General features: G+C 58.5%; 3 protein-coding genes across 3 annotated transcripts; 2 read left to right on the top strand and 1 right to left on the bottom strand.

The window, feature by feature from the left end:
* Window positions 1-2953: 2953 nt before the first annotated feature.
* RNF19B (ring finger protein 19B) lies at window positions 2954-17249 on the top strand. The gene is made up of 11 exons (XM_082329320.1): window positions 2954-3686; window positions 8449-8654; window positions 10304-10448; window positions 10893-11055; window positions 11727-11841; window positions 12364-12504; window positions 12836-13043; window positions 13872-14003; window positions 14497-14962; window positions 16026-16194; window positions 17171-17249. The coding sequence occupies exons 1-10, from the start codon at window positions 3100-3102 to the stop codon at window positions 16155-16157; spliced, it is 2295 nt and encodes a 764-aa protein (XP_082185446.1). The 5' UTR covers window positions 2954-3099; the 3' UTR covers window positions 16158-16194; window positions 17171-17249.
* TMEM54 (transmembrane protein 54) lies at window positions 16588-18610 on the top strand (the record flags this gene model as incomplete). Its single annotated transcript, XM_082329750.1, has 6 exons — window positions 16588-16596; window positions 17098-17364; window positions 17719-17769; window positions 17801-18145; window positions 18234-18368; window positions 18518-18610. The coding sequence occupies 6 exons, from the start codon at window positions 16588-16590 to the stop codon at window positions 18608-18610; spliced, it is 900 nt and encodes a 299-aa protein (XP_082185876.1).
* A 760-nt stretch (window positions 18611-19370) lies between these two features.
* On the bottom strand, window positions 19371-20928 carry HPCA (hippocalcin; the record flags this gene model as incomplete). The annotated part of the gene is made up of 3 exons (XM_082329360.1): window positions 19371-19497; window positions 19784-19889; window positions 20551-20928. 3 exons carry the CDS (start codon window positions 20926-20928, stop codon window positions 19400-19402), a joined length of 582 nt encoding a protein of 193 aa, XP_082185486.1. The 3' UTR covers window positions 19371-19399.
* Window positions 20929-21810: the final 882 nt, after the last annotated feature.

Below are 21810 nucleotides of genomic sequence, written 5' to 3'. Positions count from 1 at the left end.
CAGAAGTCAGCAGTCTTCCAGCTTTCTGCCAGCGTAAGCAAGAGAAAATTTGCCTATCAGAGCTGGAATTTGTGGAGCGGTTCACTGAAGCGTTTGAATTCCCCCCCCCCTTTCTATTTTTTTTTATCTTTTCAAATATCCCCCAGTTAAATGGTCAGACTGGTGACGGTTTCCCTGCAGCCCCAGGGAGGAGCTGAGCTGATCTCACTCCCAATCTGGCGACTTTCCAACCAGCTTCTTTCCTCCCCTCCCTGGCAGCCCACTTCCCTGCCCTCTCCTTCCCAGCCCCAGATCCTGGCTGGGTTGGTTTTGTTGGGTTTTTTTTTCAGTTTGAATCAAAACAAACTACCAGGTTCAAACTGCTGCCTCGTCAGGAACGTGCAGAGCTGGAGCCTCCGCTCCTGGCAAGGGCTACGGAAACTCGCCACGGAGAAACACCTCAGTCACGGAGAACTTGTTTTCAAGGAGATGGTATGTCTGGACCACGGCAGGGTCAGGACCGTTAGAAGTCTGTCGCTGAGCTGCATAAAAGCACTGAATTCCCTTAAACGTATAAAGACTGGCAAGAGCTCTGCGCAGCTCGGGAGAAGGGAAGACGGCTCTGAAGTCAGCACGAGCCCCTCGGATTTGCCCTGGCCTCCCCCAGCCCTGTTTGTATCATGATTCCTCATACAAGGGAATGAAGAGTCATTTCTGCCCCATCAGCACGTTGCAGGCTGATGCCTTTCCCAGGGACTCCAGATGGTATTGCTCTCTCTCTCTCTGTTTGTGTCTGCGCTACTGGTAATTCAGGCCTGTCTCACATTAGCTTTTGAGATGAAACCTTCCCACAATTAGTTACAGTCTGTGCTCCTGCGCTGCAAAGGACGTAGGGCTGAGCTGTCAGAGCGCTGTCTGGGAGATCCGTCCCACACACAAGTCCTGATCAGGTTTCTCTATTTCAGTCAGGAGTGTGATTTTTCTAGTGAAATCATCGGACCAAGACAGTCTCTGCTACAGATGGGTAACGACAGCCATTTAAAGACGCCTCATACCTGGCGCGTCTCAGACAGGAACGGCTAATTTCAATATAACCTCGTTTTACGCCAGTACAACATCTCTCCTTTCTTTCTCTGGCCTTCCTTTCCCACTAGTGAAATGGGAAGAGGATCCTTTCATGTGTCAGTGCGCTCCGGGAGCTCCACATCAGAAATGCCAGAGAAATGCTAAGCATCTTCACGCCTGCCCATGACCTGCCAGGGACCGGAGCTCAGCAGCTCGCACTGCTCAGGGGCAACACGCTCCACAGGCACCCTTGTAGCATCCCTGCCTCTCCTAGAGCAGAACTGTTTGGCTCCCTTGCTAAATTAGCTTGCTAATAACAGGGTTCTTGAGCCCAGGCAGGAATTTAACACTCTGAGGCCAATCCTAAGTGTGGTCCAAAGCTTCCAGCTGGGCTAAAGCCATGTGTATCGTGGCAGGAATGCCGGAGCGCAGCAGAGGTGAGGAAGAGCTGAGAAACGTCTGGGGATTGTAAGCTGTAGGGAAGGACGTGGGTGCAGCAGGCATCTTGGGATAAGCACTACGTGAGGGGTGTATGGCAGGCACAGAAGTAGTGAAGAAAAGCGCAGGGGAGGCAGCAGGAGAGCTGAAGGGTATTAAGAGAGGAGGAGGCTTCGTTTGTGCGCTCCTATGCAGGTGATTTACTCCCTCTGTGCCTTCATTCACCCGTCCATCAAATGGGGAAGCACCATCGTTCTCTCTGCTGCACAGACAGGCACGGGGTCTCTGCCTCCAGCAAGTCAGGCAGCGCGGGCTCCGAAACCCAGGTGCTTTCCACTATCAGGCTGGGTTCGGTTCGCTAAACCTTGGTCTCCATCCCGGAGGCACTGAACGGGGCCCTCCGCAGCTGGGAAGGAGCCCGGTAATAACTATGCAAATAGGCTTTGCTGAGAGAAAGGATTTCAGGAATGGCGATAGCTGGAAGACAGTGATGAAGCCGCACTTGTCGCATCAATAACTTCAGTCTGTCCAGTCGGAAGCTGACAGTCTACAGGGAAAGCAGCCCCTTCTCTGCCGGTTTAACACGCACTTCATAGACACAGCAGATCTTTCTGCTTCGCCTCCCCTGAATAATAAGAGGCAGCGTCCTTCCCGTTAGCTTATCCGCCTTTGAGCGGCGAGGAGGTTGGCAGACCCCTGTGGGCACGGGGGAACCCTGGAAGGAAACGGAGGCTTTTAAATTTCTGCCTGACTGCAGTAAGAACGTGGGTTGTAGTTTCAGCGCCTGGGTATGAGAGAGGCTAAACCTTGCACTCGGGGAAAGGGTTCCCGGGTGAGTAAATCTCCACTCGACTCTGCATAAATACGACAAAGGGGGGCCACGCAGCGAGAGACGAGATGCCCCAGCAGGATGAATGAATTCAGAGGGGACTCCTCTGAATGAACGTAGAGGGGGGTTACGGACCCCGCTCTCCAACAAGAGACACGCTAAGGGCCGCCAGGCCCCTTCGCAGCCCACCATCAGCCCCAGGCCGCGGCTGGGGGAAGCCTGCGGCTGGCTGAGGCCAGCAGCCCGCCATGGCCCGCCCCGGGCTGGGCAGCGCGGCTCCGGGCGAGCCCCGTCAGTGCCGAGAGCGGGACGCTGCGGGGAGCCGAGGGGCGGCGGGCCGGGGGCGCTGAGGGGAGCCGGGGGGCGGCGGGCCGGGGGCGCTGAGGGGAGCCGGGGGCACAGCACTGCCGCGCCACCCCACGCCGCTGAGGTCCTCAGCGCCACTCGGGGAACCGCCGCCGCGGGACGGGGACCGACACCGCCGTCGCCGCACCGGGGCCCGCCGGTTTCGGGCCTGCCCGGGGGCGCTGCCCGCAACCAAAATGGCGGCGCCGGCGGCCGCGCCCGCTGACGGGCGGGGCGGGGCGGGGCGGGGCGGGCGCGGTGCCGCACTCACTCGGCTCCGGCGCCGCTGTCGTTGCAGCGTGGCGGAGGCAGCGCCCGGGGGGACCGCGGCGGCCGGAGCCCCCCTCTTCCTCCCCGGAACGACCCTTCCGCGGCGCCGCCGCGACGCCCGGACCCTCGCCGCGAACGGACCCCGTCGACTGGCAACCGCCGCCCCGGTAGCCATGGGCTCCGAGCGGGACTCCGAGTCGCCGCGCTCCTCCTCCATCCACTCGGCCGCCGCCAAGTGCCCGAAGCCCGGCCGCCGCCGCCGCCTCTCCTTCCAGAGCGTCTTCTCCGCCGCCGCCGCCTCCGCCGCCGGCGGCCGCCGCCGCGCCAAGGCCGAGCCGCCTCCCGCCGCCCCGCCGCCGCCTCCCGCCGCCCCGCCGGCCCCGCCGCCGCCCCCGCCGCCGCCCCCGCCGCCGCCGCCGCCCGCCGAGGAAGCGCCGGTGGTCCCGGAGGGTGGCGGCGGCGAAGAGGAGCTGGAATGCCCGCTGTGCCTGGTGCGGCAACCGGCGGAGAACGCCCCGCGGCTGCTGTCGTGCCCGCACCGGTCGTGCGGGGCCTGCCTGCGGCAGTACCTCCGCATCGAGATCACCGAATCCCGCGTCAACATCTGCTGCCCCGAATGCAGCGAGCGCCTCAACCCCGCCGACATCCGCCGCCTCCTCCGGGACTCCCCGCACCTCGTCGCCAAGTACGAGGAGTTCATGCTCCGCCGCTGCCTCGCCGCCGACCCCGACTGCCGCTGGTGCCCGGCCCCCGACTGCGGGTGAGTGCCGGGGGTGGGGGGCACGGTGTCCCGGTGGGCTGCTGTCCCCTCCGTCCGGGGACGGCCTGGGGAGGGGGGGGGACCTGCTGTCCCCTCCGTCCGGGGACGGCCTGGGGAGGGGGGGGGGGGCCTGCTGTCCCCTCCGTCCGGGGACAGCCTGGGGAGGGGGGGGGGGCCTGCTGTCCCCTCCGTCCGGGGACAGCCTGGGGAGGGGGGGGGGCCTGCTGTCCCCTCCGTCCGGGGACAGCCTGGGGAGGGGGGGGGACCTGCTGTCCCCTCCGTCCGGGGACAGCCTGGGGGGGGGGGGGGGACCTGCTGTCCCCGTAGGGTGCTGCCACATCCAACCGTCCTGGGGTGGCTCAGGGAAGGGAGGCCCCCACCCTGGTACTGCCCGCCCTGTCCTGGGGCAGCTCGTCCCCAGCAGGTCATGGGGCAGCTGGGGATGGCGTCCCAGCTGGGATGGTCCTGCACCCCCTGTCCCAGTGGGATGCCGCTCATCCCCAGCATGTCCTGGGGACGCCATCCCACCCACTGTCCCGCTGGGGTGCTGCCTGTCCCCGCCTGGGTCCCAGGACAGCGCGGGGAGGGGCGGCTCACCCCCAGCGGGGTGCTGCTGCGGATACACGCTTCTGGTCCTACCGAGTCCCATGAAGGGGCCTGATTGCAGGTGTTCTTTGCTCGTCAGCAGTCTCTTCAGGGCGGTTGATGGGCCTCGGGGACCAAAATGGCACTCCGTCTAGCCCTGCTGCCTCGCTAGAGCACTAGGATTTGACCTTGGGGATTGTGGAAATACAGACAAATCGGGCACGAGTGATAGGACTTGAAGGGGGTTTTAGCTGAGCCATTGTTTCCTTAATTTAAAAGACAGCTTTTTTTTCTGCCCAAATGGGAAGCGTGGAGTTTCCTGGCTGGGTGTACGGCTGCGAGCTGTGGGGACGGTGCACGGGGACACCCTGCAGCTTCCACGCTGGGGAAGAAGGAACCGTAAACGGTCACTTTTTCCCAGTGAGGATGTGACCGCACGGCACAGAGGAGTGATGTTGACTCATTATCCACTGCCTAAGTGAAGAAATGTCTGTCAAGAAGTCAGCCCAGCCAAGCCTGATGACTCTGTAGTTATCTGCGTGTTGCTTTCATTTTCTCTTCTCTTTTCCTTCAAATGAACTCTGTTAGGTTTCTATTTGAGCGTAAGCCAAAGCTGCCTGGAAGAGGGCTTTGTTCGGGAAACTTAGAGAAGCGATGCAAAGTTTAGCTAGAACTCAGCTTGGATGGCAATTCTGGGTAGCAAGAACACGAAAGGAAAGTCTGACCTGGTAGTCAGAATGGAAGGCTTGGTGGGAGGGTTGTGAAGATTTAATCAGAGCACTGTAATAACCTTCCTATGCAAATCGGGTAACCTGGCTCAGGTTACCCATTTCAGGGCCCCTGAGCATCGCTCTACAAGGGCTTGTTTCTTCAGAGGGCAGCGTTAATAGCAAACGACAGCTTTGCTCCTTTTTGAAGCAAAATTGAGTGCTAGATCTTGATATTTCAGTAGCGCTGGGGATAAGATCGGGAAGATAGAGCAGGTTATGCTGCCCACAGAGCAGTACCAGAGGGAATGCCCCTGCTCTTAACTAGCTGGAGAAAATCCGGTACCTGCTTACTGAATCTCAGCTCTTTGGCTGCTGTGATATTTATCTGTGTTCAGGATAAGCTGTAAATGCAACGTACGTCACCCAGGCTGCCTCGTTGGAAGGAGCTGGCCCCAGCATGGCCTGGAGGGCGTTGCCTCTTTGATAGTAACCCAGCCTGAGTCTGATCCGACACTCGCTTTGGGGTGTTTGGGCAGACTGGTGTCATGCACGGCTCTTCCTATGAGGAAAAGCCTCCTCCCTGGTTAGCCTGTTAGCAAGGTGAGCCAGGCGACGTGCACGGGCATCCTCCTCTGGGCTGCCCAGCAGAAGCAAGAAGTGACCTGGCTGTTGGAAACCAGGCAGCTCTCGCCGGTCGCTGTGGACCGGTGCTGCTAGTGTGTCTGTAGCACTCAAACAAAGGCTGTTGGAATCAGCCCTCCGGCAGGGAGAGGAATTAATCACCCTATTCATTCTTCCCAGCGAGCTTGTGTCGCTGTGCTTATGTAAAGTCAGGGTATGAATTATTTACAGCGGGCTTTCCCACCGTAGTAGTGCCGGTGTACCGAGAGCGGGAGCGTAGGGCTGGGGGCACAGCGATGCTCAGCACTGGGTGTCACCCACCGCCGAGGTGACGGCAGCGAGGGGCTGCTGGGCGATGGCAGACAAAACGCTGGGCGTGTGGCACGCAGCATCCTGTGCCTTCCACGCGTACCGCAGTCTTTCGTAAATGAAAGAGCTTGGCTGTGCTGCCGGGGAGGAGGAGGACCAACACAACACCCGATGCGTGTTGCCATGGAAACACTGGTCAATTGATGCGCCATCAGTCGCAATACAAATAATTTTCTATGTTTGCAGCTTTTTTTATTTTTTTTTTCTCCTCGCTACAATCAGGCGGCATCGCTGTCTAGTGTTTGTCACACTGCATCGCTCCTAGAAGCTTGGGAGAATAACAGAACCTTTACAGAAACGGAGCTGTGTAGGCTGGGCTGGGTGAATGAGGCTGGAGGCAACTGGTGAGGCTCTGGCTCCTGCAGAGCAGCAGGAGGAGGGACGGAGGCAACTCGTGGCCATCCGAGGAGCCGGCTGGGAATGATGCTGTGCAGTTCCTGGGGTCTCGGGAAGATGCTCGCTGTCGTTGCTGCATGGGGAAAAGTCAGAGTTTCCCTTTTCGTCTGCTGGCGTCGAGCCTGGAAGCGGCTGTTTAACGCAGCGGTGTGTCAGAGGTCAGGTGAAGAGGGGGCGTGCATTGGCCGTCCAGGTCCTGCCGTGGTTAATCCTAGGCACGTTGCTTCAACGGCCTCTTTCTAGTTGACCTTGAATTTGGAGATGTATTCTTTCTTTCCCTAATAGACAGTCACGTAGTTTGTTTCCCCACAGCTGTGGGCTTGGTCATGATATTTGTCAGTTCAGCTCTAGGAATAAAATATAAATGGTGATGATTTTAATTTCTCATAGGATTTGCTCAAGTGTTTAGAAAAACTTTACATTTCGAGTGAGGGGTTAATTTGGAGCATGGGGTTGCTTAATATATTACACTGAGCTTTCCTAGCCCACTGTTATGGTTTGAAATAGCAGTGTGTCATAACACAGCTGGTTAGATGAGGCTTTTTTTTTTTTCTTTTTTTTTGGCCAGGTCTAGGTCTTTGGCTGTGTGACAGTGGCAGGGTAAGGATGCTTAGCGGGATCTTCCCTAGACAAGATGCGTAGGAGTCATTGTGGGTCAAGTTTGTCCCTCCCAGGCCGTCTGTATCCCGTCTCTCCTCCAATATTGGTTTCACGTGCGGGAGCGCGCAGCCGTTGATGCACGCAGAGAGCCTGTAGTCGTGCCTCCCGGCCCTGCGCTCGGTGCAGAGATGTTGTTTCTTTGGCGATTGTGTCGTACCCTGGCAGGATGAAGTTGCTCAAACTCCCACGGGATATGAATCATTGTGGTATGACACATTCAGTGGTTCTCACGCTGCTGCCTCTGAGAAGAGGCAATACAACTTGAGCTACACAAGCTCTAAATATAAAACCTTAAATAGGAGTTATTCTCCTCTGACCGCTAACAAAAATACTGAGGATGAACAACAAAAATACCCTTTGCCGTACTGGTGTCGCAGAACTGGAAGGCACTTCTGGAATTGCGCAGTTCAGCGTCTGCCAGTGGAAACAACCTCATCCTAGATGACTGTCAGCTTTCCTATAGCGGTGCTTGGTGATGCTGCTTAGACTTTGTGTACGTAGCACGCTTCCTTCTGGAAGCATCACACTACTATCAGAAAAAGTGAGCTGGTTGAACCTCGCCTCCCTCTCTTGCACATTCAGTTGGTTTTACTCAAGTTTTGGCTTAGTCCAGAGGCAGAGCACTGTTCTTCGCTGCTCTTTAGAAAAGGAAATTCTGTGGAGATCAGCAAGAGCTTGCTTCTTGAGATAGCTGCACGTGGAAACCCCTGTTGTTCCACTTTTTTAGAATCATTCAGTTGATGGAAGTGCCCAGGACAACCTCAGCTTTCCTAGGCTCCTCCGGGCCGTACAGGATCCACACATATGCCCGTCCTAAGGAATCGGGGTATGTGTGTTTAGCCGCAGGTGCCTGGAAGGAGCAGCGTGAGCCTGTCCTAGCAGCCTGAATTGGCAGAAACAGCAAGCTGTTAGCCGGGCACACCAGGCAAGACAAATCTGATCTGTGTGAATTGATGTTGAGAACCACCAGCAGTTATTGAGGAGAGAATGCAATATTGTAAGCTGTCTGTATAAAAGGTATCTGCCCCAAGTAAACCAATTAGCACCACTTAATGTCAGGCCCTGCGCCGCAAGCCACAGGACTGGAGACAGCAGGAATTTCTCTAGCGTGCAGGCTGCTGGATGGACAGCGATCAGAAAAAGATGAAAGAAACGAGATGGGAGAGGTGGGTTGATGGCCTGCTCTGCAGACCTGCCCCGCCGGGCGGCGTTGCTGCAGGCTCCTGGGGTAAAAGCACGCGTCGGTCGGCGTAGCCCGAGATCTCACTGCAACAGCTCTTCAACCAGCTGCTCTGAGCAGAGCAGTGCGGGCAGCGATAGCCTCCCGCGCCGCCCCCGGGCAGGCTGAATTCAAAGGATCACGGGCCTGTCGCTTGATAACTTTGTCTTTTACTAATTCACCCGGTGTCTTCCTTCTCCAGTTACGCGGTTATTGCCTACGGCTGTGCCAGCTGCCCCAAGCTGACCTGCGAGAGGGACGGCTGCCAGACGGAGTTCTGCTATCACTGCAAACAGATATGGCATCCCAACCAAACCTGCGACATGGCCCGCCAGCAAAGGGCGCAGACGCTCCGGGTACGGACCAAGCACACGTCAGGCCTCAGTTACGGACAGGAATCTGGGCCAGGTATGGATTCGTGTGGTGTTTTGGTTACTCGGTGCTGCAGTTATGCCTGTGGAGCAGAGAAAGAGCCACCTGTGTGCAAAACCCCGTCCCGTGAAAGCAGGGGGTGTTAGTGCCCTGCGGGGAACGCTGCTGCGTGGCACAGCTGAGGGTCTCCGGCAGCCACGGGTGAGAGCGGCTGTGAAACTCAGAGTCATTTCCCCTTCTCGTGTGTGTTAGAACAAATCCAACGGGCTCCTCCAAGAATGCAAAACAGATTGGTAGGTGATGATGTGCTTTGAGTCCTTCCGCGTCACGGCAGCTCCCCTCATCCGCCCTAGCTAGGCTTGTGGCTTTTTTGATCTTGGATGTTCTCACTTCTTGCTGATCTAAACCCTGAACAAATAGGCACTTTTTAGCCTTGTAACTTCAAATTTGCCTGTTGCGGTAGTAAAGAGTAGCATTCATGCCTAGCTGAGTGTGGGGAGCCTCACTCCGTGCGCTGTTAGGTGTTAGTAATGTCAGGTACAGAAAAAATGCCAACCCACAGACTCCTACGCTGCCTGGTAGGAGCTGCTGTGTCTACTGAGTTAGCGTGTGTTAAAAATAACTGTATTGACTCTGGAAGTGGGCAGTAAGGCCATTTCATAAAGTCCCGCCTTACCCCCAAACAAAACACCCTGCTTTTCCTTCTATGTCAGGAGTTAAAATGTTAATACACTTCCTTAGAACGGAGCTGCCGTGGGCGGTTCAGAGGTGACTTAGTGGTATGTCAAGGTTCAACGTGCCCCAGTTAGAGGTCCCTGATAATGGACAGGATAGATACTACCACAGCCTGTGGTACAAACCAGCAAGCAAAAAATAGTTTCTGAGTTTTTACACCCTTTTAAAGGAGATCCCAGCCAGGAAGAACTTAGTACTTAGTCACTGAAAGAGAGGTTCTTGTTTTTCCCCACCCCGTTCTTCCTGGATTCAGTGTAGTGATTAATAAGGTGCGAGCTGGGCTCAGCAGCTGGATTTCATATTGTCGAGTGTTGCAGAGGCTGCCAGCAAAGCCCTGAACCACTGCATGGCCATTGCATAACTGCGATCAGATGATGCTCGAATTAAGGAAGAGATGAAGGACCTTTATCCGGCTCTGCCAGCAGCAAACTGGGGACTGGACAGCCTCTGCACCGGACTCCCGTGTGCGGCTGCAGACCCCGTTCCCCTCTGGGCTGCTTTTGAAGGCCAGGTTTGGAGTTTCTCCGATGCCGCCTTCTCCCAATTGTTCTGTTGTTCTTGGCCTGTGAATCACCTTAGTGGAGCAATTTAGCAATGGTTTATTCTTACACTGTTGCCTTGGCTAGCACAGGGCAGGTATGACTTGTTCCCAGCATTTAAGCATGTTCTGGAATACATCCTGTTCAAGGCTAGAATAAGCTTTTAAAGGGACTGTTGTTCTCAGTCCCTGCTGTCCACGCGAATGGCTTTGGTGGGATCTGTCTCATCCGTGTTATCTTCTCGCTCTGAAGAGAAACTAAAGCCACAGTCATCCCCACTTTATCTGTGATTAGCGAAGGTGTTCTGCCCGCACGGAAAACAAGGGTTTCAATCCATAATGAGAACCCCCTCGTTGATTCTTCATACTCGCAGCACAGAGTCCAACTCAATCCCATGCTTCCTCCCCATAGCCGATGACATCAAGCCATGTCCGCGTTGCAGCGCTTACATCATCAAGATGAACGACGGGAGCTGTAACCACATGACCTGCGCGGTGTGTGGCTGCGAGTTCTGCTGGCTGTGTATGAAGGAGATCTCGGATCTGCATTACCTCAGGTGAGGAGGGGAGCAGCACGCCGGGGGGGTAGCACGTGCTTCTCCGAGGCTGGTTGGAGGAGTTTGCTTTGTGTGTTGGCCTTTCATCCTCCTGCCTCTCCCATCAGCCAGCAAAATTTTCTTCTTTCTGACCCAAATACCTGAACTTTCTTCCTGCTTTACAGTATGAGGATGCTCTTCCACACCAAGAAAAGCTCCTCCTGATACAATTGCATTTGAGAGCTCTCGGCATACTGGATATTAAAAATAGGCCCAGTGGTGTGATAATCACCTTGCTGAACAAATTAATCTTGATAGGGGGGAAAAAGAGGGAAACCTTTTTTTTGTGTTGTCTACCTGCTTCCTAAATTCTGGGTTTTGTTCATGTGGAAGTTGAACTTGGGGTTCTCAGGAACATTTAGGAATTGCTATGGTGTTAATGTATTTTTTTTTCCTTCTATTAAGCCCCTCTGGCTGTACATTCTGGGGCAAAAAGCCATGGAGTCGTAAAAAGAAGATTCTTTGGCAGCTGGGCACATTGATCGGTGCTCCTGTAGGCATTTCCCTCATTGCTGGCATTGCCATTCCTGCTATGGTCATTGGCATCCCTGTGTACGTCGGGAGGAAGGTAAGTGTGGAGACTGCAAGGTTGGAGCTGAGGGATCTGGGGCTTTTGGGGCGCTCTCTGTACTCAAGGCATCTGACCAGAAATTTAGAGCTGATACGAAGGGTAGATCTTTTCATAGAACCAAAATTCAGTTGTCTCTTCTAAACCTTGTCTTATTTTTTGGGCTTTGTGTGGGGAGAGGGAAGGTGGTGGCTGATAGCCCTTCAGGCTGAAGTCCTCTCAAATGCATTTGTGTTGCTCTTGTGCCTCTGCCTTGAACCAGGAGCAGCCAAGGAGAAACCTGGTCCCTTTTTAACACACCCTGTGATGATGGGCTCTGTGGGGCAGCGGCTGGACCCTGAGCATCACGCTTTGGCTTGCATAAGTCACTCCTGTGTTTTGATGCTGACTTGCTGCCCCAAACTACGTGACGCTGTTGTGTGGCTGTGCTGATAGAGAGGCATTGAGAGGGAAGAAGTGGCATGTCAGCACTATATTTGTAGCCGCTTCTTTTTCTTAAACACAGACCCACCTGCTAGATCTGATCTGTGAGGAGATCTGTGGTCAAGATGAGGTTCTTTAAGGGCTAACGCAGCTGTCGAGGGTGTAAAATCACAAGCTTATTAATGTCTTCTGCTCGTGTTTGCTCATGGCCAGGCTCCGTTCTCACCTGGTGCTTCTCCTTCCATCAGATCCACAGCAGGTATGAGGGAAAGAAAACCTCTAAGCACAAGAGGAACTTGGCCATTACTGGTGGGGTCACCTTGTCTGTCATTGCCTCTCCAGTCATCGCTGCTGTCAGTGTTGGTAAGTGGGCACAATCCCTTTCCCGTCTGGTGGGCCAGTAGTCACTGAGACAAGTGGGTAGCCCAGCCCTGCGAGATTGGGGTGGCCAAAGGGCAGTTTGCAGACCGCTGCTCCATGCTCTTCTGGGCACATCCCTCCGTTTCGCATCCAGGCTGCACGTCCTCATGTGCCTGCGTTGGCCTGGGGCCAGTGCAGGGCTTGTCTGGAGCACCCGTTGCCCATGCCACAGGCCGTAGCGGAGTCTCTTGACACACGGAGCTGTCTCTTACCCATGGACTGGTTTGGTGGCTGATGTCTTGGGGGTTCAGCCGAGGCTGTCTGCGCTCTTGGGGCTCCCTCATTCCGCACTGCAGTGGCGGAAACGAAAGGCTCCTCTGCTGTCTATCTGCAAAGTTGTGAACTAGAACCTTTAAAAGCAGCGTAAACACAACTGAGAGAGTCCCTACCCCAAAGAGTCCTTTCTGTCTGCCCAACACAGCTCAGCCTTAAGCTCCTCTTAACTCAGCGCATCCTGCTCTCCAGGTATTGGAGTCCCCATCATGCTGGCCTACGTCTATGGTGTTGTGCCGATCTCGCTGTGCCGAGGCGGTGGCTGTGGAGTTAGCACCGCCAATGGAAAGGGTGTGAAAATCGAGTTTGATGAAGATGATGGGCCAATCACAGGTAATGTGATAACTGGTGAAGGGAAGGGGGAGAAGCAAGACCCTGTCATTGCCTCTTGTAATGAAATGGTAGGGAGTCTTAACATTTCCCAAGTCAGAACATCTGTCCTTACTTGGGTTTAGCTAGAAGCAGTTATTTGCTTCAGTCTGCTGGTGCTCAGCTGTGTAGCTCTCAGAGCAAAATCTCAGCTCTTCCTTGCCCTGGATGAGGCAGGGAGGCAGCCTGAGACGAGAGACATGCTGCTTGCTGTCTGACCCCCAGCTCTGCCTGCACCATGGCAGCCGAACGGTTCCCTTGCTGATTCTGATTCCTGTGCTCTTCTTCCCCGCAGTGGCTGATGCCTGGCGAGCCCTGAAGAACCCCAGCATTGGCGAAAGCAGCATTGAGGGGCTGACCAGTGTGCTGAGCACCAGCGGCAGCCCCACCGATGGGCTCAGCGTGATGCAGGGCAACTACAGCGAGACGGCCAGCTTCGCTGCCCTCTCGGGCGGTACCCTGAGTGGTGGTGTCCTCTCGGGAGGCAAGGGGAAGTACAGCAGGTAACGGAACTGGTGGGCACAGCAGCGGGGAGGCTCTCGGGGCCTGTGTTGGTTGAGCAGGCTTATTTTGGGGAGCTCTCCAGGACTCTGAGCGGTCCTTCTTTGACTTGGGAGTCATGTTAGTATGTTAGTTGAAATTAGTATTTAAATTAACATTTATTCATGTTAGTATTAGTCATGTCCTAACTGTAGAATAACCAGTCCCAGCAGACCAGGCTACTTCTGGAGTCAGTGCTAGGCTGGTTCTTGCAAGGAGGACAAAAGATAAACAAGTTTCTGTCCCTACTGAGCTCCTTGAAACTGCAGAGCTGGTGCTTCAGGTTAATTGGGAACAGCGCAGAGATGCCTGCATGGCCTGCTTAAAGATCTTCCAGTCCTCTGATCTCAGCCTAGAGACTTCGATGCTTCCTCTTCTCCAGTGGCCTGTAGCAAGCAGGGTCACTGCTTTCCAAGTCAGGAGGCTACACCACAGTTTTCCTCTAGACTTGCCTGTGAGTCAGTTTGCTGGGTAATTAGACACACGTGTTGATACGGCAGCCAGGATATAATCATGGCTGTGTGCTAGGTCTGTGGAAATCTGTTCTTTGCAAGAATTGCATGACTCATAGATATAAACACAACTTTACCTTCATCATGGAAAACAGAATGGGTTTACCTAAAAGGAGCCAAAAATGAAACTAGATGAGAGGAACCATTAGGGTTAATCTCTGTCATGCCGAGCTGGGCCAGCACAGAGGGCCGCTTGCTTTCCCATGGCGAACAGCAACTGTTCGGTCCCCCTCAGGGACCGTCTAAGGCATTTCTGAGGAATCCTCTTCTTTGCTGCAGGCTGGAAGTTCAGGCAGATGTCCAGAAGGAGATTTTCCCCAAAGACTCGGTCAGCTTGGGGGCTATCAGTGACAACGCCAGCACTCGAGCCATGGCTGGTTCCATCATCAGCTCCTACAACCCCCAGGACAGGTAGGAGGACATGCGATGGTGAGAAGAGCGTTGGTAGTGGGTGTCCTGGAAAAGTCCGTGCCGCGCAAGGTGCTGCTGTGGGTGGCGAGATGACTGTAGTTGCACCAGCCCGCTCATCTGTAGCTGGCGAGTGGATTGATCCTTTTACTTGCACAGAAGGACAACGGGAGACAATTTGGGAGCACCTTTCATGTGTAATTTGGAGGCTGAGGAGGGGATCTGCAGCTCAGGACTGTTCCTGGCTGCTCGTGGGGACTCTGGTGCGTTCCCAGTTCAGTTCCTGGCTCAGCCTGGGGATGGTCTTGGCTGCCCACAAGAGGACTCGAGGAGAGCAGCGAGTGCTGTTGTTTCCCAGATGCCGGGGGGGTGATGAGCAGCATCTTGCTCATGTTTGGGAAACGTGATCCTCCCGGTACAGTCATGCAGTGCCCAGTGGTGACCCAGTCAAACCCAGTAACTGTACCCAGTAACGCAAGGGTGCTTGTTTCTGCAGGGAGTGCAATAACATGGAGATCCAGGTGGACATCGAAGCCAAACCAAGCCACTACCAGCTGGCCAGTGGCAGCAGTACAGAGGACTCTCTGCACGTCCACACCCAAATGGCAGAGAATGAGGAAGAGGAGGAGGAGGAGGAAGAGGAGGATGGTGAGCAGGAGCAGACGTGCAAACACCAAAGCTGTGAGCAAAAGGACTGCATTGCCAGCAAAACCTGGGACATCACCCTGGCCCAGCCTGAGAGCATACGGAGCGACCTGGAGAGCTCCGATAGTCAGTCGGACGACGTGCCAGACATTACCTCGGACGAGTGCGACTCCCCCCACTCTCAGACTGCGGCAGCCTGCCCACAGACCCCCAAAGCTAGAGGTGCCGAGAGCCCAAGTGCCCACCTGAGCCACTGTGCCCAAGCCGAGGGCTGCAGGCTGGATGAAATGGTCAAACTGGAGTGCATCGAAGCCAGAGTATGAAGTGGCCTCCTGCTGAAAAGCACACTCGCTGTCGTTTCATCTTTTGGGGCAGGGTTGTGTCCGTGTTGGCTTCTGTTTGCGATTCTCCAGCTGGCTCCCCAGCCTCGCCTCGGGGAGTTGCTGTTTCTTACGTGACAAAAAAGAAAAAAGGAGAAAAAAAAAAAAGTCCCCCACCCTCTTTTTGTTTTAATTTATTGGTTCAAGCTCTGTGAGGTGTGTAAGAGTGTAAATATGTACGTGTGTCTGTATGTCTGCAAACATCCTAAGGGACTATTTGAATAAAGACTCTGGTTGTCATTCGACTTGCATCCAGCTCATCCTTTCCAAAGAGGTACAGTGAAATCCTCTGGCTGCCTTTGCGCTTTCGTCAAGCGTTTGGAAACACTGCCCTAGCCCAAGGCACGGGGAAAACGGGGACATCTCCTCTTCTGCCTGTAGAAAGTGTGGTGTGACAGCCGTGTTCTGCCTGCAGCGGCGATGGGGACAGTGGCCGGACCTGCTTGTCCTGAGGCTGCAGCAGGGAGAGGTCTCTCTTCTCCCCGCTCCCTGTGCAGCAGGGCTGTGTGCAGGTTAAAATTGGGGAAGGATGGGGACCGACGCTGTGCTGAGCCAAGTCCCCTGCGCTGCTGGGTGTAAGGGCTCTGGGGCTGAGGGCTGGGCTGGTGGCTCAGGCGCGATATTAGGGACGAGTGTCTTTGAGCCTCTGCCTGGACCAAGCCCTTCGCCAGCCGCAGGAGCCAGGGCCGCATTGCTGTCCCTGTAATTAAATTGTTGATGCCTTATGTCCGCAACGAGCTTTGCAGAGAGCATCGCTTAGCAAGGAGCTCCCAGGAGCGAGGGAGGGCTCCCCAAAGCACCCCCGGTGTGAGCAGAGCCGGGCTGCTCTTCCCGCAGCCACCTCGGCAAGCCCTGGTCCCCAGCCCCTCTCCCTCGGTCTCTTGCTATCAGTAACTTCCCTGGAAGCTTCGTTAGGGTGATTGCCGCTAAACCCGCTCCTCTGAGTCACCTGGGAAGCTGGCACCAGCCCTGACCCCTCTGCTTTTCCCTCTCTCTGCAGGTCGATGCCTGGGAGCTGACGGTGCTGGTCTCTGCCCCGCGGTCTGGCAGCATCCCGCCCCGAGGGGCTGCCCCTTCCCAGACCCTCAGCCCGTGCCCTCGGACGGATCCCAGCCTGCTGCCGTCGCTTTAGGGTGGACTGACCCCAGTGTGCCGGAGAGGTGGAGATGGTGGGAATGGGGATGGGGAAGGGGATGAAGCAGCGTGGCATGGTGTATCGGCGCGGCATGGCACAGCGTGCCACGGCACGGCCGCTGGCTTGGCAGCAAGGGGAGCGCAGGGGTGGGGACAGGGCTGTGCTTCCCTTTGGCGAAGGCAGGCAAAGGTGGAGTTATCCCGTTGTTTGTCGTGGGGAGCTGGTCCGACAGGAACTGGAGTAGCAGTGGGGTGCAGCAGGCGAGCGGCTCCGGTGGCCTGGTCCTGCCCGGCCACGCGGGGACCCCGATGGATCCGGTGCCAAGCTGGGGGCTGAGGGCAGGGCAGGCCCTGGGGGCATCGAGGGGCTCTGATGGCCTGATCCTGGCCCAGTGAAGATGTGTCAAGTGGGTGAGTCCGGGTCCGGTATGGTGATCGTGACAGGAGGGTGCCCCAGCTCTGCCCTCCTGCAGGGGAAACTGAGGCAGGGAGGGAGGGGAGGCGAGGGGCTCGGACGGGGTCAGGGACGGAGCTGGGCTGAGCACCCGGGTGACGGCAGGTGTGCGAGGAGGGCAGCCCCCGGGGTGGGTGCTGCCGGGGGATCACAGTGGGTGCTGCGGTTGCTCCTCAAAGCACTGGGTGCCGACACCCAGTGCAGGAGCTGTCGTTATGGGCAGCTGCTCTCCCCAGAGCCTCCTCATCACTGCGGGGAGCCCTGGCCTGCCCAGCCCCATCAGGGACGCCTGTCCCCACGGCTGCTGGCCCTGTGCCGCCGCCCCGGTCCCAGCAGAGCCGGCTGGAGCGGTGGTTTGCATACCTGGGCTGCCGGCAGCTGCCACCATGTTGCCTCCTGCCTCGTTGCCGCGCCAGCATGGGGCTCATCCTCTGGGGCTGTCCCCAAATGTCCCCCGCCTGTGCTGAGCGTGGTGCAAGGGCAGGGGGATGGCTCAGTGCTGGCCGCCCCACACCGTGCAGCCTCCTTGCCCAGCCCTCCTCTCCCCTCCATCTCAGGCCACCTTGATCCCAGCAGCCACCAAAGGGTCCTCATGAAAACGGGCCTCATCCTCCTCATCATCGGGCACCTCAACTTCATCACCGGTGCCCTTGTCCATGGCACTGTCCTCCGCTTCGTGGTCAACCCCCGGGACGCCATCTCCCTGCACTACGCCATCACCAACGCCGCCTCCATCATCTCCGCACTGCTGGTACTGTGGGGTGCAGGAGGGTAAGGGGGGACATGCAGTGGGCGCAGGAGGATGCGGGATGGATGTGGTACGGGTGCGGGGTGGGTAGGAGGTGGGACGCAGGAGGATGCAGGATGGACACTGCTCCATCTCCCCTTCCCTGCTCTAAACGGGCCTTTCTAGCACAAAATTTTGGGGTTTAAATGCACAGGGACTTTTTGCTGGGTGGAGGCTGGGGGAAATGAATCTCTGCCCCCTCACCATGCTGAATTGGCCAGATGAGCTTTCAGGGACGATGTCGACAGGGCAAGGGGACCGATGTCCCTGGGGCGGGCGGGCGCCACGTGTCGCTGACCTCCCCGCGCTTCCTTGCAGACCATCTCCTGTGGAATTGCTGCCCTCGTGCTGTCCCGCTACCTCGCCCCCGCCGCCCTCGTAAGCACCCCCGGCCCCACAGCCCCTCGCCCAGCACCCGGCAGGCTGCACCCATCCCATGGAGCGTGCACAGCCGCCATGGCCGCTCGCCTGGGGACCGTCCCCGTGGAGGGAGCCTGGGCAGGCGGACGTGTGTGGCCCTGGCTTGTCGCGCTGCTGCTTCTCTCCCCTCCTGCAGAAATGGATGGTTTTTGCTCTGAGCGCCAGCAGCAGCCTGGGCTGCCTGTCCTGCCTGCTGGGGCTGGCCGTCTCCATTGGGCTGACGCTGGGCAACCAGGGCCGGGTGCTGCTGGCCCCCTGCACCTCTGCCAGCGTCGCCCTCGCCCCGGTCTCCCACGAGTGCCCCTTCGATCCCACCCGTGTCTATGTGAGTCCCCAGTGGGCTGTGGGCTGGGGCTGCCTGTGCTGGGCATGGGGGGATGCAGCTGGGGACCTGACACCCCGTGTCCCTGCAGAGCTCCATGCTGTCCCTCTGGGCCATCTCCCTCCTGCTCGACACGATGGAGATCGTCTTCAGCATCCACTGCCTCCTGCTCACCGTTGACTTCCTCCTCCTCGGCCGCTGCTGCTGCAGGGCGCACTGGAGGAAGGTGACTCTTGGTCCCCGGGCTCAGCACCGGCCCACTCAGGACTGGGACGGACCCGGCTGGGCTCAGGGGCTCCGGGATGGGTGTAGGGCTTGCCGACCCAAAGCTCTCATCCCCTCAGTCTCGTTCTCATCATCCTCTCTGGCTTGCAGGTCTCCTTGCCCGCAGCCCCCGCGGGAGGCCCCGGCCCTGGACAGTGCCTGGGCTTGCTGAGGCTGGACAGCATGGAAACCGCCTGGCTCTGAGTGGGGCCCGAGGGCCAACCCTGTGGATGTGCCCCAGCCAGCCCTGCCCCGTCCCAGTGCCCGCACAGCCCCGCAATGGGACCTGGCTGCCCCCCAGCCTGGCTATCGGGCAGATGCGTCCCCTGGATGCCACCAGCCAAGACACAGGAGCCCATCCCCGTGGCCTCGGGTCGCCTGGGGTTGCAGCAAGGTGACTGGGCTGGATCCAGACCCCGTGGGGAACTTTCCCCTCAGCATCGATGGCCCCTTTCCCACCACTGACTGCACTGACACAAACTTTATTCTGCAGGTATTAAAAGACCAGAAGCGCGTCCCCTCCCTGCGGCCCCCACGCGTGCGCCGGCCGTGGGGAAGGGGCTGGCCCGGCCCCGCGGCCGTGGCAGTGTGTGCATGCGTGGAGGGTGCTGGGGGGCCCCCGGAGCCATCAGGTCTTTGTCCCCTGGACCGTGTCCCCGTGCCTGCCGGAGATGCAGCGGTGGCTTCGCCGCCAGCTTTTCCCACCGGGCTGGGTTGTCCCCCTGCTCCGAGCCCCCGGTGCTGGGGGGACCGTCCTCGCTCGGGGCAGACCCTGCCTCCATCCTCCCTCCCTCAGTTGGGCCAGGGCAGGAGCCCCCCTGGCGCTGGGGACCGTCCCCCCGGGCTCACCCTTGCCCCAGCCGGGCTCCAGCTCTCTCCCCGTGGGGGCACGGCGGTGGGGACCACGGGGTCCGGGCAGGGACAGTGGCAGTGGCCAGCTGCAGGGTCAGGGGGTGGCGTGGGGCCGTGGGGGGCCGTGAGGGTCCGTGGGGCTCAGAGCTGCGCAGCGCCGCTGGGGTCGCACTGCAGCAGGCGCACGATGGACGGGTCGCTCTTGGCACCTTTGATGAACTCCTCCAGCGAGAGCTTGCCTGCGGGGGGGACACGGCTCAGCCTGGCGACAACTGCCCCATCCCGGGTACGCACGCGGGACCGGAGACCTCCCAGCACCGCGGCCACCCACCCGCCCGGGATGAGCACCCTGGGCTCCGCTCCCCGGGCTGCGGGAGCACGGCGAGCCCCTCCGGCTGCCAGGGCTCCCCCCGGCCACCCCGGCAGGCGCGAGCCATTTAATCAGCGCGCGTGCGGCTACTTCTAAGACCCCCGGATTTAGCCATGAGACCTTTCCCTTAATCCCCTCCATCTCCTCTCATTTACCGTCGTTATTAGTATCCATCTGTCGGAAGATTTTTTCCGTTCTTTTCTCCGGAGTCGATTCGTCTTCGGGCATGTTCATCACGGAGGAGACCATTTTGTAGATGGCCTGGGAGTGGGAGATGGGGGTGAGGGTGGGTGCAAGGTGGGTGCCTGCCATCACCCAGCCGAGACAGGGGGGAGAGCTCTGGGCTTCGCTGGCGTTTAACACCCTCCCCGTGCCATCAGGCTATGGGGAGCTTTGGCTCCCAGCACGGCCAGGTTGGGTGCAAGCGGCAGCCCCGAGGAGCTGCTCCTTCAGGAGGAGATGCCCACTGAGATGTCACTGCAGTGGCCTCGCGAGTCGCTTTCTGATGCCGATGCCACCCGGTTGCGGTCTGGGCAAGGAGAGCATCTCCGGCCAGTTTGCCGACAACACGTCCCTCTGCCCCAGGGTGCTCGGGGACGGCTGCCGTGCACCCAGCCCTCCCCAGGAGCACAGGGAGTGGGGCCAGCGGGAAGAGCCCTGGGCCGGGGTGACAAACGGTTGTCCCCAGGACAGGGAAGGACCAGGGGATGCCCCGGGACAGACGGATCCCTGCAACCACGGAGCTCAGCGAGCGGCTCTCTGCAGACAGCAACAGGCTCCGTCCCAAGCTCTGTGCCGGGGGTACCGCAGGGTGCATGATCCCAGCCCGCCCTCATCCCCGGAGGGGACGGCCACCGTCACACCAGGGTGACAACGCAGGACCGCACACTAGGAGCCACAGCGGGGCGAGGGAGCCTGGTACCTGCACGATCTCCAGCATCTCCTCCCGGCTGATGTAGCCGTTGCCGTCCAGGTCGTACATGCTGAAGGCCCACATGAGCTTCTGCTCCAGCTTCCCGCGGGAGGTGACGCTCAGGGCGATGATGAACTCTCGGAAGTCGATGGTGCCGTCGCCGTTGGTGTCGAAGGTGCGGAAGACGTGCTCGGCGAACTTGGAGGCGTCGCCATAGGGGAAGAAGTTGGCGTAGATCTTCTTGAACTCCTCCACGTTGAGGATGCCCGAGGGACAGTCCTTCAGGAAACCCTTGTACCAGCCCTGCAGCTCCAGGTCGGAGAACTCGGTATTTTCCCGCAGGTCCTGGAGCATCTCGGGGCGCAGTTTGCTGTTCTGCTTCCCCATGCCGCTGGGACGTGCTGGCTGTACCAGGGGACGAGCGCTGCAGCGGGGAAAGCGCCTGGCCCGGCTTGGGGGGGTCCCTCTGTGCTACAGGAGGGGAGAGGGATGGGGCAGCGCTCCCTGGCAGCCCCCGCACACTCGGGCAGACGCGGACGCCGATGCGGCCCCCTCCATCCCCGCTCTCCTCTGTGAGCCTTCGGGGCCAGCCCCGGGGACCACCCAGCGTCGGGCAGCGCCAGCCCCCTCGCATTTGCGTAATAAGCCCTTATAGCTCATTTGCATAATATATAGGCGATATATAGCTGGCATCAGGAGGGCAGAGCAGCCTGGAGGAGGGGAAGGGGCAGGATTTGGCCCCAGCAGTGCGCTGGCTGGGGCTCCGGGTCCAGCCCAGCTTTGGGGCTGGCCGGATCTGGGTCAGCTCCCTTGGAGGGAGGGTTATTTTCAGCTCCTCCGCTGCCTCCGTTAATATTTGATGCCTCCGGCTGGCACGGGAGCCCCGGGGAGGGCCGGGGGCTGCAGGTCTCTGCTCGGGGCCCCCTCCTTGCTTCAGGGTGCCCACACCCCTGGGGGGCCCAGTGCACCGCATCCCGCTGGGCTCACCCCCGAGGAACGCAGAGGGGCCGGGAGGAGGTCAGGGTGGGTGCCCAGCATCTGGCCACACAGCCCAGGTCCCCACGCCGGGGGCTCTGGGGGGACCTTGACCCGCTGCCCCCACCCCAGGCTGTGTTGTGACCCCGGTGTGGGGAGAGGATGGGCTCGGGGGGCTTCATGGGTGCATGGGGGGCTTCAGTGCCCGGAGCACCCACTGTCCTATCCAAAGTAGGGAGGGACCCCAGCACCCCCAAACCCCCCATCCTTTGGGATCGCAGGGCAAACAGGACT

Source organism: Platalea leucorodia, assembly GCF_965183815.1.
Source record: "Platalea leucorodia genome assembly, chromosome: 18".
In the NCBI taxonomy this organism is placed as follows: domain Eukaryota; kingdom Metazoa; phylum Chordata; class Aves; order Pelecaniformes; family Threskiornithidae; genus Platalea; species Platalea leucorodia.
Note: the sequence above shows the minus strand (reverse complement) of the source record. Positions and strands in the feature narration are given on the sequence as shown.

Excerpts from the sequence above, each read along its gene's own strand:
- RNF19B (XM_082329320.1), top strand. The coding sequence starts at position 3,100 with ATGGGCTCCGAGCGGGACTCCGAGTCGCCGCGCTCCTCCTCCATCCAC. Across the intron at positions 11,056-11,726 it reads CTGTGTACGTCGGGAGGAAG|ATCCACAGCAGGTATGAGGG; the intron begins GTAAGTGTGGAG and ends TCCTTCCATCAG. Across the intron at positions 14,004-14,496 it reads TCCTACAACCCCCAGGACAG|GGAGTGCAATAACATGGAGA; the intron begins GTAGGAGGACAT and ends TTGTTTCTGCAG.